This window comes from Microcaecilia unicolor, chromosome 2, assembly GCF_901765095.1.
Source record: "Microcaecilia unicolor chromosome 2, aMicUni1.1, whole genome shotgun sequence".
NCBI lineage: Eukaryota > Metazoa > Chordata > Amphibia > Gymnophiona > Siphonopidae > Microcaecilia > Microcaecilia unicolor.
This window is the reverse complement of record NC_044032.1, coordinates 376,466,652-376,482,222: the sequence shown is the minus strand read 5'-3', so window position 1 is coordinate 376,482,222 and position 15,571 is coordinate 376,466,652. Positions and strand designations below refer to the sequence as shown.

General features: G+C 40.5%; 1 protein-coding gene across 1 annotated transcript in view; it reads right to left on the bottom strand.

The window, feature by feature from the left end:
* The window catches only part of LOC115462091 (phospholipid-transporting ATPase ABCA1-like), a 451,679-nt gene that overhangs the window by 94,738 nt on the left and 341,370 nt on the right, over window positions 1-15,571 (bottom strand). The window contains 3 exon segments of the mRNA XM_030192130.1: window positions 6,420-6,583; window positions 8,043-8,323; window positions 10,841-11,031. Coding sequence (XP_030047990.1) covers window positions 6,420-6,583; window positions 8,043-8,323; window positions 10,841-11,031 — 636 coding nt within the window.

Genomic DNA, 15,571 nt, shown 5'->3' with positions numbered 1-15,571 from the left:
GATGACAGCGAGTGCTCCTTGAAAATGATGGCTATGTGCCTTTAATTAATGGAATCTGTTGAGGCTTTTTCCTCCATTTTTTGATAAAGTGTGAACTACAGTATCATTAAGGAAAAGAGGAGGTATTGTTGATACAAATTTAGGCATAAGCCACATAGGCACATCTGAAAGCACACAGAAATTGTGACTTTTCCTAGCGTTCTCTGATTTCCAAATTGGGGGGGGGGGGGGGGGGGGGGAACCTTGCCTCCTGATCCTCTGACTACAGGTGCCTTAATCTTTATTCTAGCCCTGCTCTTCTTTCCAGTTTTGTTCCAATCTAATGCACTTCTCTCTTTTAGTACATAGTCATTTTTAGGAAGGGGTTTAACCTGTATGTAGGTTTGAGAAATCAATGACCAAAATAAAGGGAAGATTGGATGCATGAAGGCATCAAGAGGAAGGTAAAGTTTAATTATTATTTATATAATCTTTCCAAGTCACCAAAGAAGGGACATTTGTTAGTCATACAAAGAAATCTTTCCCCATTGTACCACGGAAGTTCTCAGCAGTCTTGATATGTAAATCAGTTGCTGGATCTTAGTAAAGTGATGAAAGACTAATTCAATGATCTAGTAACTGAGAGATGAATTATAGCTATTTAAGACAAAGCCAGAAAAAAAGCTCTGGAGATCTACTACTACTACTACTACTTATCATTTCTAGTAGTGGAACATTTCTAGCTTTCCTACAGAATCAATGGGGGAATAAGTGAGAGGGACAGGTTTGGGACATACAGAAATATGTCTTCCTGATGATACTCAGAGATTCAAATCCTTCTGATTGAAAATGAAACCATGGAGTAAGTATAGGCACATCGTGCACCAACATCTGTACTTCATCAATTTGGTCTGTGCCAAAAATAGGTATTAAAATTCATCAAAGGCTAAATACCAGATTACAGCAATAGTCAGTAAGTCCAGTAGGAGAATTTGAAAAGAACTGTGAATAATGAGGCCAACAGCACATGAAACCATACCGCTAGACATAAATAGATAAGCATGCCCAGGGGATGCAAGCTAATAATGCAGTTGTTAAAATAGCATGTTCCTTTTTTTCTACCAGAATAACTTTAACTTTTATTATATAAGGTTGAATAAAGGAATCCCTATAAGGTGCTAAAATCCTTTGAATGCCACATATTAGACAATATTAATAGTCAACAGGCAGCACAGTAGTGGAGGCAGCGAAGCAGAAGACACTCAAGGGTAATGAAGAAAAAGTATGGCATCAAAATCCAAGATATTAAATAAGAGGCCATGGAAAAAAAAACAGCTAAAGGCACTAATAGAGAGAGGAGATAGTAGCACAAACTGCCCAAAGCACCGGATAAAGCACAGAGCAACACACAAAAAGGCTGGAAAATATACTACTACTCTCTTTCTAATGGGCAACTGCCAACAGCATTAAAAAAAGTAGTGGTGCCTCCTCTGCTAAAGGTGAACAACCTTGACCAAGATGAGCTTGAAAGTTACCAACCAATATCTAACATCCCTTTTCTAGTAAGACTTACAGAACAAACGGTCTGCATTCAGCAAAATGTTCGACTAGAAGAAAGAAACTGGCTAGATCCATGTAAATCTGGATTCAGATCAGGAATTTGGGATGGATATGATCTATGAATCCATACGAGAAGATTGTGGATGCCAAGACCAGAGGTATTCCACGTATTAACAAAGGTAGAAAGAGGAGCAAACAACAGCCAGCGTGGTTAAAAGGTGAAGTGAAAGAGGCTATTATAGCCAAAAGAGTATCCTTCAAAGAATGGGAAAAGGATATGAATGAAGAAAATAAGCAGCAACATAAGCACTGTCAAGCTAGATGCAAAGCATTAATAAAGAAGGCTAAAAGAGAATATGAAGAAAAACTTGCTGCAGAGACAAAAACTTATAGTAACACCTTTTTCAGGTACATCAGAAGCAGAAAGATCATGAAGGAGAAAAAAGAGCTCTCAGGGAGGACAAGGCAATAGAGAGATTTAATGAATTCTTTGCTTTGGTTTTTATGGAAGAAGTTGTAAGAGATCTACCTGCACTGGAAATGGTTTTCATGGGTGATGATGCGGAGGAACCGAATGAAATCTTGGTGAACCTAGAAGATGTACTGAGCCCAACTGACAAGTTTAAGAGTGATTAAACACCTAGGCCGGATGGTGTACACCCCGGAGTACTGAAAGAACTCAAACATGAAATTGCTGATCTGCTGTTAGTGATCTGTAACCTGTCATTAAAATCGTACATAGTACCTTAACACTAGGCAAGGACTGGTATGATTGCTGCCTTCTGTGCCCAGTATAGATAAGGGTCTGTGATTATTACCTTGATGGGTTAAAACATCTGTGCAGATGTGGTAGGAGGAACTATTGTCTCTGGTACCAGCTGCAGATTCTAAGGAATGTGTCATAAGAGTTTATTCTGAGTCGGCCATGAGGCCTGGTAGATAAAAAAGGGGGAGTGCAACATAAAAGCACTAATAGTGCAATAAGAGGATCCCTTTCTTTCCTTTTATGTGTACCAACTGCCTCTGCCTCTTTCATTCACATTCCTTCACCAAAGCAATATCTCCATCCAGTAAGTCAGAGGGCTATACACTAAACCCTTTCACTTGTGGATTGTACACGATTACCAGCATTTAAGAATACAGCTGGGTGAATTGTTTGAGCTAATTTTGCTGTTGCAGCTGCAAGTACTCCAGTTTCCTTGTTCTGGGGGAGAGGAGGAACCCTTCCAAATTCTCTTCTGTCATGGTAACCTTCGAGGGGAGGGCAATGCCTAAAATTGGTTTCATAATGCCCATTACCCGTGTTATGGGCATTGGGAACATCCCCCGTGGACAGGAAACTGCACACGGCAACTTTGGAACTATCCCTGGGTAGGGCCGAATTGACCCTGTGTGGTAGCCCTACCACGCCTTTGTAGCAGGATCCTTAGCTAGGTTTGTTAAGTAAACATGTGGTAGTTTGTTTCCCTATAGACACTGATGACCCATAAACTTCAACGTCAAACAAAATTAATAAAAACAAAATAACAAATAGTTTGTTGATGTCTTTATTTCCCTTTGTTTGCCAAAGATCCAAAAGGAAAGAGCCAATTTTCTTGCTTTTTTTTAAATGAATGTACATACCTGTTGATTCTACATAAAATATTGGATCTTTCTCTCGTAGGGTCTTTTGTGAAGAATGCAGAATTTCACAATAATTCATAAATTGATTAAATCAGTGGTTGGACCTTTTGTAAGGTTAAAATAAAATCTGTTTCTTTACATGAAATATACTTGTTGTAAACATAATTCAAACCCTCAAGGCCATCCTGTCACAACATTTCATTGGAGATGCAGAAGAGAATATTTTTTTAAAGGGAAAACTGTTCTGCTGGTATACAATAGAGAAGAAGGCAGTGCCATTTGCAAGAAATAAATTCTGTTGTGCTGTAATTGATTCATTCATTCATTTACATAAATTGCTCAGAAGAGCAGAAGTCAGTAACTAAAACAAAAGTGCCGAAGAAAACCAATGTACATAATCTCATCAACATATACAATAGAGATAATGATATCACTACCATTTATGAAAAAGAGCAGGGTAGGTACTTTGGTGTCAAACTTAATTTATACTTAATGCTGTAAATAAGGAGGAAAGTTGTCAACATGGGCTGCCATTAAAATGTGTTATTTTACTGTTAACCCAGTTGTTAGTAATGTGATCTCACTGCATAAAATGGGTCCTGTACTAAAACAGCATGAGTTAGTGGTAAAATAGCACATCTTAACAGTAACCCACATTAATTATGCCTCTGAATGCCCAAAATGTAATTACTGAACTATATATTCTCTCAGTCCTCCTTAAATTCTTTATATTGAACTCCAAGGGCTATTTATTTGTACAACCACATTACAATTGAAAGGTATTTTACCTTGGAAATTTTGAAGAGATTTTTCAGCTCCTGGAATAAATATGCAATTTCTGTTGAATTCTCCTGAACCTGTGAGTTGACTTCACCTACTGATATTCCCCCATACCTTTAATAGAAAATCAGATACATAGGATATTAGCATGTGTTATTTGTCACAGGGCCTAGTTGATGTACTGTTAATAAATGAGCCTGTAAATAAATTATATAGGTACAGTATTGTCAATTAGTATGTGGAGGGGCATAATCGAACGAGGTGCCCAAGTTTTCATGAGGGCGTCCTCGCAGGACGTCCTTGCGAAAGGGCAGGGAAACACGTATTATTGAAACAAGATGGCAGCCATCTTTCGTTTCGATAGTACGATCGGGGACGCCCAAATCTTCATTTAGGTCGACCTTACAGATGGTCGTCCCCGATTTTCAGCGATAATGGAACCCAAGGACGCCCATCTCAGAAATGACTAAATCCAAGCCCTTTGGTCGTGGGAGGAGCCAGCATTCATAGCGCACTGGTCCTCCTCACATGCCAGGACACCAACCGGGCACCTTAGGGGGCACTGCAGTGGACTTCAGAAAAAGCTCCCAGGTGCATAGCTCCCTTACCTTGTATGCTGAGCCCCCAAACCCCAATCCCCACAACTGTACACCACTACCATAGCCCTTAGGGATGAAGGGGGCACCTAGATGTGGGTACAGTGGGTTTTGGAGGGCTCACATTTACCACCACTAGTGTAACAGGTGGGAGGGGGATGGGCCTGGGTCCGCCTGCCTGAAGTGTACTGCAGTACCCACTAAAACTGCTCCAGGGACCTGCATACTGCTGTCATGGAGCTGGGTATGATATTTGAGGCTGGCATAGAGGGTGGAAAATATATTTTAACATTTGTTTTAGGGTAGGAGGGGGTTAGTGACCACTGGGGGCTTAGGGGGAGGTCATCCCCAATTCCCTCCGGTGGTCATCTGGTCATTTAGGGCACATTTTTGTGGCTTGGTTGTAAAAAATAAAGGACCAAGTAAAGTCGGCCAAGTGTTCGTCAAGGACGCCCTTCTTTTTTCCATTATCGGCTGAGGAAGCCCATGTGTTAAGCACACCCCAGTCCTGCCTTCGCTATGCTTCCGACACGCCCCCGGGAATTTTGGTCATCTCCGCGACGGAAAGCAGTTGAGGGCGCCCAAAATCAGCTTTCGATTATGCCTATTTGGGCGACTCTGGGAGAAGGACGCCCATCTCCTGATTTGTGTCGAAAGATGGGCGCCCTTCTCTTTCGAAAATGAGCCCAATAATCATCAGTGTTTTCTAGGTCTCCATTAGCTGGTCTCTGAGGCTAAAACAGGAATGCTTGCAATTCAAGTTCATTATCAGATATGGGGGATGAGTTGAAAACTGGACTCAAAGAAACATCAGCTTCCATCCAATCTTTTCATTCCAGAAGGAATACAGATAAGGACCTTATAGGAACTAGGCGCTAACATGAGCAAGGGAAGTTGAAAGGAAACTCTATAAAATAGGAGGCACAATTACAATCTAGGTCTCAACTCTATAATTAGTTACATAAATACACTTACTGGCTCATCCAGGTGGTGGGGTAGTCAAATACCAGCGATGCGGTTGTGAGCTAGAACTGCTCTCCCAAACGCATAGATGGTTACCAGCTAACACAGAGGTTAAATACTCTAGAGGTTTAACCACTCAATCTCTTTATTGAGTCCAGCTGGAGCTACCGTGTTCCATTGAAATATATAACGTTGCTCCTTCCTAAGTAGTGCCTGAGGCATGTTACCACCCCTCTCTAACTTAACACAATCAAGGACAACAAATCGAAATTCCTCTAAATTGTGTTGCATTTCCAACCAGTGGGCTACAATAGGAGCTTCCAAACGAGCTGTACGTATGTTACTTAAATGCTGTGAAATACGCAATTTAATCCTCCGAGAAGTCAAGCCAATATACCACAAAACACAAGGGCAAATCACCCCATATATACAATTTATAGTATTGCAATTTGTGTTTTCATAAAGATAATGTATTTTCTCAGAATGTGGAATTTGAATTTGAGTAACTTCCATAGCATACTGACAATATGTACATTGATTGCATCTATGGTGGCCACTATTTCCCACTGAACTATCACGGTTACATCTTTTCTTAGCCAATTGTTCACCTAGATTCATACCCCTAGAAAAAGCAAACCGGGGTGTGACCTTAAATGCAGGATGAATATTTAACATGGGCCAATATCGACGAATGATGTTTATAATATCATTAGATGCTCTGGTGAAAGGTAAAACACACGTTAAAGGTTTACATTCATTAACCCTATTCACCTTCCGTTCCCATTCAGGATGATAATTAAATACTCGCTTAGCAGCATTTTTCAAAACTTTGTGGGGATAGCCTCGAACCTGAAACCTACTGATCATCTGTTCTGCCTAAGTGCAGAATTCTTCCCTAGAGCTACATGCTCTACGTACTTGTAGCAATTGACTTGTAGGGATACTGTCTTTTAATGCTTTTGGGTGATGGCTACGGTAATGAAGCATACTATTTCGGTCAGTGTTTTTACGATATAGTCGGGTGTGAAATCTATTGTTATCCCAGCGAATGTTGATATCTAAAAAATTGACTTCACTGACTCCTATATAATGCACAAACTTAATATGATCACTAATTTCATTTAATTCTTGCAAAAACATTTTTAATTCCAATTCAGTGCCTTGCCATATCAATAGTATATCATCAATATACCATAGCCATTTAACTACCCCTCCAAAGTATTGAGATGTGTAAATACCTTTCTTTTCCAATTGATCCATGTATAAACACGCAATGGTAGGGGCTACAGTAGCCCCCATTGCTACTCCTTTTATTTGTAAGGAAAATGTGTCCTGAAACTTGAAATAGTTGTGATATATCACCAATCTCGCCATCCTGCCTAACAACTGAATTTTAGAGGCTGACAGAGGCAAATTCTCCAACAAACTATCTATTAGTTGTATCGCCTCTATCTGCGGTATGTTTGTATAAAGAGCTGTGACGTCCAATGTCACCAGACATACCTGCGCTTTCTCTGAAATTTTAAGTTGATCCAATATTTCCAAAAGATGTGTTGAATCTCGCACATAAGATGTGATAGACTGTAAGCAAGGGCGCAAGTGAAAATCAAGATATTGAGATAAAGTTTCAAATAATGATTGACATCCCGACACAATGGGCCGCCCAGGGGGGTTGCCTTTATCCTTATGTATTTTAGGAGTAAAATAAATTATCGGAACTCTAGGATATTGACAAAATAAATAGCGGTATTCCTGGATGGTTATGACTCCATCTTTAACCGCTGTATTCAATAATTGATGAACCTGATATTGTTCCATAGGATCTTGTGTCAAGACTGCATAGAATGTTCGATCTGCCAACTGTCTTAATGCTTCTTCATTATATTTACTTACATCCTGAACAACCACCCTGCCACCCTTGTCGGCATGCATAATTATTATACTTGTGTCATTTTGTAATTCAGTCAAGGCTTGGCGATGTAAAAATGCTAAATTACTGTACTGTTTACCCATGCGTGTTTCAAGTTGCTCTACATCATGCATAACCCATTGTTGAAAGGTTGCAATTACTGAATCCACGGGGACACAAGGGACCCATGTGGATGGAAGATGATATTTTTGCAAAAATGTTTCAGTTTATGAATTACTATCAATTTCAACATTATCATCGTCAAAAAAATGTAATCTTAAACGCAATTTTCCAAAAAAAAGTTTTCAAATTCAAACGAATATCAAAAGGGTTATGAAATTGTGTCGGGACAAACGATAAACCAAGACCCAACACTTGTAATTGATATTGGCTTAACTCCTTGGAGGACAAATTGAAAACTATCATTAAGTCTTCTTGCCCTGCCTCTTCGGTCGCACAACCGGTTGTGTTGTTTTTGTATTTTGAAAGTCTTGAACACCCGATGCTAAAAAAAGACTTATTATATGCCTGCCCTTCCCTACCATTACTCTCTATGCTCATAGAGCTATCTGTTATTTGCTGTTCCTCTCCTGATGAGTCACTAGATGAATTGATAAATGTGACTCTCTTACCTTTCCTGTTTCTCCTGGATTTTCTACCCTGGTTCATCCAGGGATAAACAAATCCCTTGGTATAATCGAGTTCGTCACGTTTGTATTTAGAGATTTTTTGTGACCTAATCTCCTGCCTATATCGTTCAATCAACTGTGTATGTTCTTTAAGTTTTGACTCAAAACTCTCAGGAGAACTAGCCATTTTAAGCATTTCTAATTTTTGATCTAATTCCTGTTTACTTGCCTCTACAAGCTTATTTAATTTATCAATTGTAATCAACATCAGGTCTAAAGAACATCTAGACATGATGTCATTCCATTTACTTACATAATCATTATCTTCAAGAAACCTAGGCTCTTTGTACAACCGTAAACCTCTCGGAATCCGTTGTGCCCTACAATATTCTATCAGTGTCATGGCGTGGAACTCAGACCTCACAATATATTTATGTAAGCTGAGAGCATCAGTCCAATCTATCTGTACCCCACCCCCAACTGAATCAAATAAACGGCAACCTTCCAGTAATACAGAAATAGCCTCTGCTGACAAGCCTGATTTTGACTCCCAACCACCTGTGGCCATTATGCCTAATAAATGTGAATCACAATTACAATCTAGGTCTCAACTCTATAATTAGTTATGGTCGTATGGTGGAATACTATAAGAACAGGAGAGATTGAAACTCTAATACAAATGTAACAACATTTTCAAAAAATATATATATCTGGAACATATTATACTGCTAATAGTGAAAATGGACAGTTTTGGATGTTGCTGACTGATCTCATCAATGGTTGTTCAAGATTTATCACTAACGTTACAACGGTTTGTTGGAAAAAAGGACAGAACTATTTTACAAGTTTGTGATTCAAGGAGTCTGATTTGAAGCAAGGCTGAATCTTGTGGGAGACTCTGGAGCAGTGGATTAACACATGACTAAAGAGCTATGATCACACATTGATGTAAAAGATTGCCAGATATATGCTATTTGAATGTGTATTGAAAGAGTATTGTGGAGAATTGTTTGGTTTTGTATGGATTGGTTAATAACTATGGGTTAAGGGAATGGATTTTATTTTAGGATAATTGTATTGATCTATTAATAAAGAAATATATTTTAAAATGTTAAACAGTTACTAGTGAGTAATTTATAAAATAGGAGGGAGTTAATCAGCACGGCACAACTTATGTTGTTATGTTCTAAAAGAACTTTGGTTCTGGAAACATTAGGAAAGGCTTTACCCAAGTCATATGGAATCACAGTGCTATATAGTGTCCAGCTGCATAAAGCTAGGTATCTCAGAAAGTATATTTAATGATCCTTTCCTGAGCATTTAGACCTATAGCTAAATAAAATGCTCTGATATACTACTAGGGGTAAGACATGGTATAAGAGTGGTGCAAGGGCAGGAGCTAGCAGAAGTAACTCCTGCCTTGACTTGAGGGTCAGGTGAGGCTGGGGATGATAGTTGGGAACAGGAATGGCCAAAGGCAAGATGCCGCCTGAAGAAACAGGACATTACATCAGAAAGTCAGCTGTAGTAAAGAGAAGAGGTGCAAGTAGCAGGGCAGCCTATAGGAATTGCACCTGCCACCACTGGCTTTTGGAACATAAAGAAGGTAAACTCGGGAATGGGGTGGAGGAAGGAAGGGGGAGATGCCACTCCTGAAAGGGTGCTGTCTGAGGCCCCCACCTTAAGTGAACTAATGGTTGAGCCACCGCTGGGATGATCTGTGGGCCACAAGAGCCTTTTCAAAGGCTTGGTTTTGGCTTCAAGGGCCACTGAGCCACCAGCAATTTGAGGACCCTCAGGGAGCTCTCAACGGAAGCTATTTGATATTATGATCAAGAGGGCAAACCAAAGCAGACACGCTAGAAGTCCAAAAAATCTCTTTTTATGAAAATCTTTATTGCACAAATTCCAGTGTGCCCACATCTGGGCTCATCAGGGGTAAATACAACAAACTATCAAAAAATTAAAAAAATATATATTAAAAACTGCATTAAAAAAAAACAAATGTACATATAAAATATATTCTTTAATTCATGTACAACAAAACACATATAAAAGTAAATAAAAAGGCTTCAAAGATCTCTAAGAACATACTTAACTTATAAGAATGGAAGTCATTGATGATAAAAACATACATAGAAACATCTGTTAAAAATATATGATAAAAAATTATATATATTAGTGTTTATCTTAAAACTTGTTACAATCCAAAAGCTTTGGAGAGTGACTTTTAACCATACTGAGTGAAAAAAACAAAAAGAGACACCTACCTAACCAGGGATGTTCTGATTATCTTCCTGGTTGGCAGAAATTCTTCCAGGATAGCCTGAGGAATGCATATCAAACCAATGGCGACCATTTCTAATGCCAGCGATGTCTAAGGGCAGGCCAAACATTGAGATTTGGCCTGTCCCAACCGCATTATCGAAATGAAAGATGGCCGGTCATCTTGTTTCGATAATACAGTCGGGTACGCCGCTTGACGGGGCCGGCGTTAGAGATGGCCAGCATTAAAGATGGCCGGCCCCATTCGATTATGCCCCTCTATGTTTCCTTTTACCTCTGTTAAGAGCCGTAAAAAATGGGTTGTGTCCCTCAGATATGATTTACCTTTGATCACTAAGGGTTGCAGAAAATAATCCACAAACATGGACAGCGGTTCTAAAACAGAACCCCGACTTGAAATAATGGGTCTACCTGGGGGGTTCTGCAAAGACTTGTGGATTTTGGGTAGAGTATACAATATGGGTATCTGTGTATATGCAGTGTTCAAAAAATTAAACTCCTTTTGTGTGAGATACCCTAATGCATATCCTTCACTGGTGATACGAAAAATCTTTTTCTGTAATCCTATAGTTGGGTCTTCATCCAATAATTGATAGTCCGTTCCAACTGATAATTGTGTCTGTATCTCTGCTATATATTGTTGTCTGTCCTGAATGACTATTACACCTCCCTTATCTGCCCTCCGGATCACTATGACCAAAGGCGTCTGAAGCAGAGAAGGTTCATAAAACAGCTGATTTCAAACACTCAGTGTTGCCGGTTAACCAAGCTGGAGACGCTATTGTTAATGTAAGAAATGAGAAAGATTGTAAGTACAACTTGGATGTTCTTGATAGGTATAGTTAGAATTGTTTATCTCTTCACAGCTGTTCCCCACACTGACCCTGAAGCAGCTAGAGCTTGTAATGAGCACAGCGAAACGCTGGCCACCGTCGGTCGGGGATAAAGAAGCTGTGGCAACTGTGCAAACTTTAGACCGTCAAAAAAGCTAAGTAGCTCGCCATCTATCTTCTGTTTGATTTATATACATGAAGAGTTGGTTGATACAGAGCAGCAACCTATATCAGGAGTATAATGGACTAATGAGGAGGTTTTCCTGTACCATTTCTCCTTTGTTTTTCATTTGCGACCTTGGGGTGGTTTTTTGCCCATGATGAGGAGCAGATCCTCTTAAGACCAAGTGATTGGTCAACAGGATCAACTGTTGCTTGTGTTATCATTTTTGATCCAGGCACCTTGAGGCAGTGGCGTTCCTAGCCTGGATGACACCCGGGGCAGATCGCCGATGCACCCCCCCCTGCGAAATGACACCTCCCCCCCTGCGAAATGACACCCCCCCAGGTGCACGCCGCTGGGGAGGGGTGCCGTGGCGAGCGCCTGTCGGCTCTGAGTTCGCTAACTTCACTCGTTCGCTGCAGCTCCCTCTGCCCCGGAACAGGAAGTAACCTGTTCCGGGGCAGAGGGAGCTGCAGCGAACGAGCGAAGTTAGCGAACGAGCGAAGTTAGCGAACTCGGAGCCGAAAGGCGTATGCCACGGCACCCCCCAGCGGCGTGCACCCGGGGCGGACCGCCCCCCCCCTTGGTACGCCACTGCCTTGAGGCTTTTTCCCCCCATCAGTCACAAATGATATATAATTGGGCATAACTACATGTGAGCACATGTTATTCTCCTTTTTACTAAGCAGTGGGAGTTGTGAGTGCCAGTATATGTGATTTATAGCTACTTCCACCACCACCCTATACTGTATTTAGAGTGTTCTGAAATTTATGCATATAGTTATATAATATGCACCTAAATCTATGCGCTGGAAATGGAGGCACATAGTTTTAGGTGCTGAGATATCAACTAATCATATTCTATATACCGCACCTAAATCTAGTGCTGCATATAAAATACACTTAGTCAGCATTGATTTCCACGTCTATTTTTTAGGCACCATACAAAGAATCTCCCCCATAGGGGAAAATTCCATAAATGGCACCTACAAAATCAGCACCAAAAAAACACATAGTAATATTTTATAAATCGTGCCAAAAGTTAGGCGCAGTTTATAGAATAGCACTTAAGCCCAGGGATTGTGCCCACATATAGGCGAAGCCATTTACACCAACAAAAATTGGTGCAAATGCCCGTGCCTATATTTAGGTGCAGAGCTCCCTTATGCTATAATTATGTGCATAATTAAAAGTCACACACCAACCTAGCCATGGCCCTCACATTTCCATGCCCCCTTTCCTGACTCACACATAAAATTTGGGCATGGATCTAGTGCCTAAATTTACACATGTACATGTTAATTGAATCTAATTAGTGTCAATAATTGCTTGTTAAAAATCCAAATATTGGTGCTAATTAGCTCATTATTCAATTAAAATCTGTGCATAAATTGGCCGTGCAAGTGAATTGCACTTGCTTGCTTTGATCTATGGGCTCTAAAGGGATTGATCAAAGCAAGCAAGTAGCTGACACTTATGTGTACCTTGGAATTTTTAAAATAATATATATTGCCTTGAAATCTTTGCATTTCAAAGCATTTACATGTGTAAAGAGTAGGAATGGGCTGTGTGCCAAAACATAGTACCGTGTTGAGTCACCATCAAATAAAGGTTTTTATCTACACATCGAGAGTCCATGGTCTGTTTTGAAAAGCCTGATCCTATCCCCACTCCTTGTGTGGCTGTCATTTGTAAATACATACTCCCCGCTGTTTACTATGCTTTGCTATCAGCTTCTGTACAGCAATGCCAACACAACCCATTTGATGTGTATTGGCTGTGTCGGCATTAGCGCACAGCTTAGTAAATAGGAGGGCCGATTTACATGTTGTTAACAATGAAAATGAGTAAAAAAAAAGGCATTTCATATTTTGTTGTTCACACAGATAATAGTGTATACTCTTTGGAAAAAGTGTGCTGCACTACAGTGGTGGAAATAAGTATTTGATCCCTTGCTGATTTTGTAAGTTTGCCCACTGACAAAGACATGAGCAGCCCATAATTGAAGGGTAGGTTATTGGTAACAGTGAGAGATAGCACATCACAAATTAAATCTGGAAAATCACATTGTGGAAAGTATATGAATTTATTTGCATTCTGCAGAGGGAAATAAGTATTTGATCCCCCACCAACCAGTAAGAGATCTGGCCCCTACAGACCAGGTAGATGCTCCAAATCAACTCGTTACCTGCATGACAGACAGCTGTCGGCAATGGTCACCTGTATGAAAGACACCTGTCCACAGACTCAGTGAATCAGTCAGACTCTAACCTCTACAAAATGGCCAAGAGCAAGGAGCTGTCTAAGGATGTCAGGGACAAGATCATACACCTGCACAAGGCTGGAATGGGCTACAAAACCATCAGTAAGACGCTGGGCGAGAAGGAGACAACTGTTGGTGCCATAGTAAGAAAATGGAAGAAGTACAAAATGACTGTCAATCGACAAAGATCTGGGGCTCCACGCAAAATCTCACCTCGTGGGGTATCCTTGATCATGAGGAAATCAGCCTACAACTACAAGGGGGGAACTTGTCAATGATCTCAAGGCAGCTGGGACCACTGTCACCACGAAAACCATTGGTAACACATTACGACATAACGGATTGCAATCCTGCAGTGCCCGCAAGGTCCCCCTGCTCCGGAAGGCACATGTGACGGCCCGTCTGAAGTTTGCCAGTGAACACCTGGATGATGCCGAGAGTGATTGGGAGAAGGTGCTGTGGTCAGATGAGACAAAAATTGAGCTCTTTGGCATGAACTCAACTCGCCGTGTTTGGAGGAAGAGAAATGCTGCCTATGACCCAAAGAACACCGTCCCCACTGTCAAGCATGGAGGTGGAAATGTTATGTTTTGGGGGTGTTTCTCTGCTAAGGGCACAGGACTACTTCACCGCATCAATGGGAGAATGGATGGGGCCATGTACCGTACAATTCTGAGTGACAACCTCCTTCCCTCCGCCAGGGCCTTAAAAATGGGTCGTGGCTGGGTCTTCCAGCACGACAATGACCCAAAACATACAGCCAAGGCAACAAAGGAGTGGCTCAGGAAGAAGCACATTAGGGTCATGGAGTGGCCTAGCCAGTCACCAGACCTTAATCCCATTGAAAACTTATGGAGGGAGCTGAAGCTGCGAGTTGCCAAGCGACAGCCCAGAACTCTTAATGATTTAGAGATGATCTGCAAAGAGGAGTGGACCAAAATTCCTCCTGACATGTGTGCAAACCTCATCATCAACTACAGAAGACGTCTGACCGCTGTGCTTGCCAACAAGGGTTTGCCACCAAGTATTAGGTCTTGTTTGCCAGAGGGATTAAATACTTATTTCCCTCTGCAGAATGTAAATAATTCATATACTTTCCACAATGTGATTTTCCGGATTTAATTTGTGATGTGCTATCTCTCACTGTTACCAATAACCTACCCTTCAATTATGGGCTGCTCATGTCTTTGTCAGTGGGCAAACTTACAAAATCAGCAAGGGATCAAATACTTATTTCCACCACTGTATGTGTAAAGAGGGCGCCCTATTTCAGTGAACGTACTCTCTTTCTTGATAATAGAACTACACATGCAAACTTGTGCATGCATGCATGCATGTGCATCCTATCAGGAAAAGAATACATCTTTTTTCCACATACTGTACATTATTTTCAGAGTATACACTATGATCAGCAACTGACAAAATGACAACATGTTCTAACAAAAATGAATACAATGAAAATTCCTGTAAATGGCAAGAAATGACATGAAACTACTACTTACATGGGTACATGCTTCTAAAATTGAGTCCCTTGAATTTAGGAGAGGGTGGATTAATAGAGGAAAACTAACCTCTATAAACCTTTTTTTTTTCCCATCAGGCAGCTATACTTTGAAAATGAAAATGTAAATGTAAGCCTTCCCAGAGGAATTGTTTGGTTGAGGAAGGAGGGAATTCAGCTAGCTAGCATGAATTTACCATTGCTAGCCAACTGAAATTCTGACTAAAGATAGACCAACAGTACCAATAATTATGAGATGCCAACTCTTATAAATTTGAATATTTATGTGGCAAATTAAACCTGTACTATCCATATAGTAGTGCCATATAATTCATTAGGGACCATATGTCCAGATAAGTGTTTTGGCAGTGAATCAGGTTAGCTTGAAATTAGTCTGTTCCTTTTGTCTATACCAAAACAACTGCCAAAAGCATAATCTTCTTTTCCTTGTATTCAAATCAGGCCAATATCTGAAAAGCACTTAGA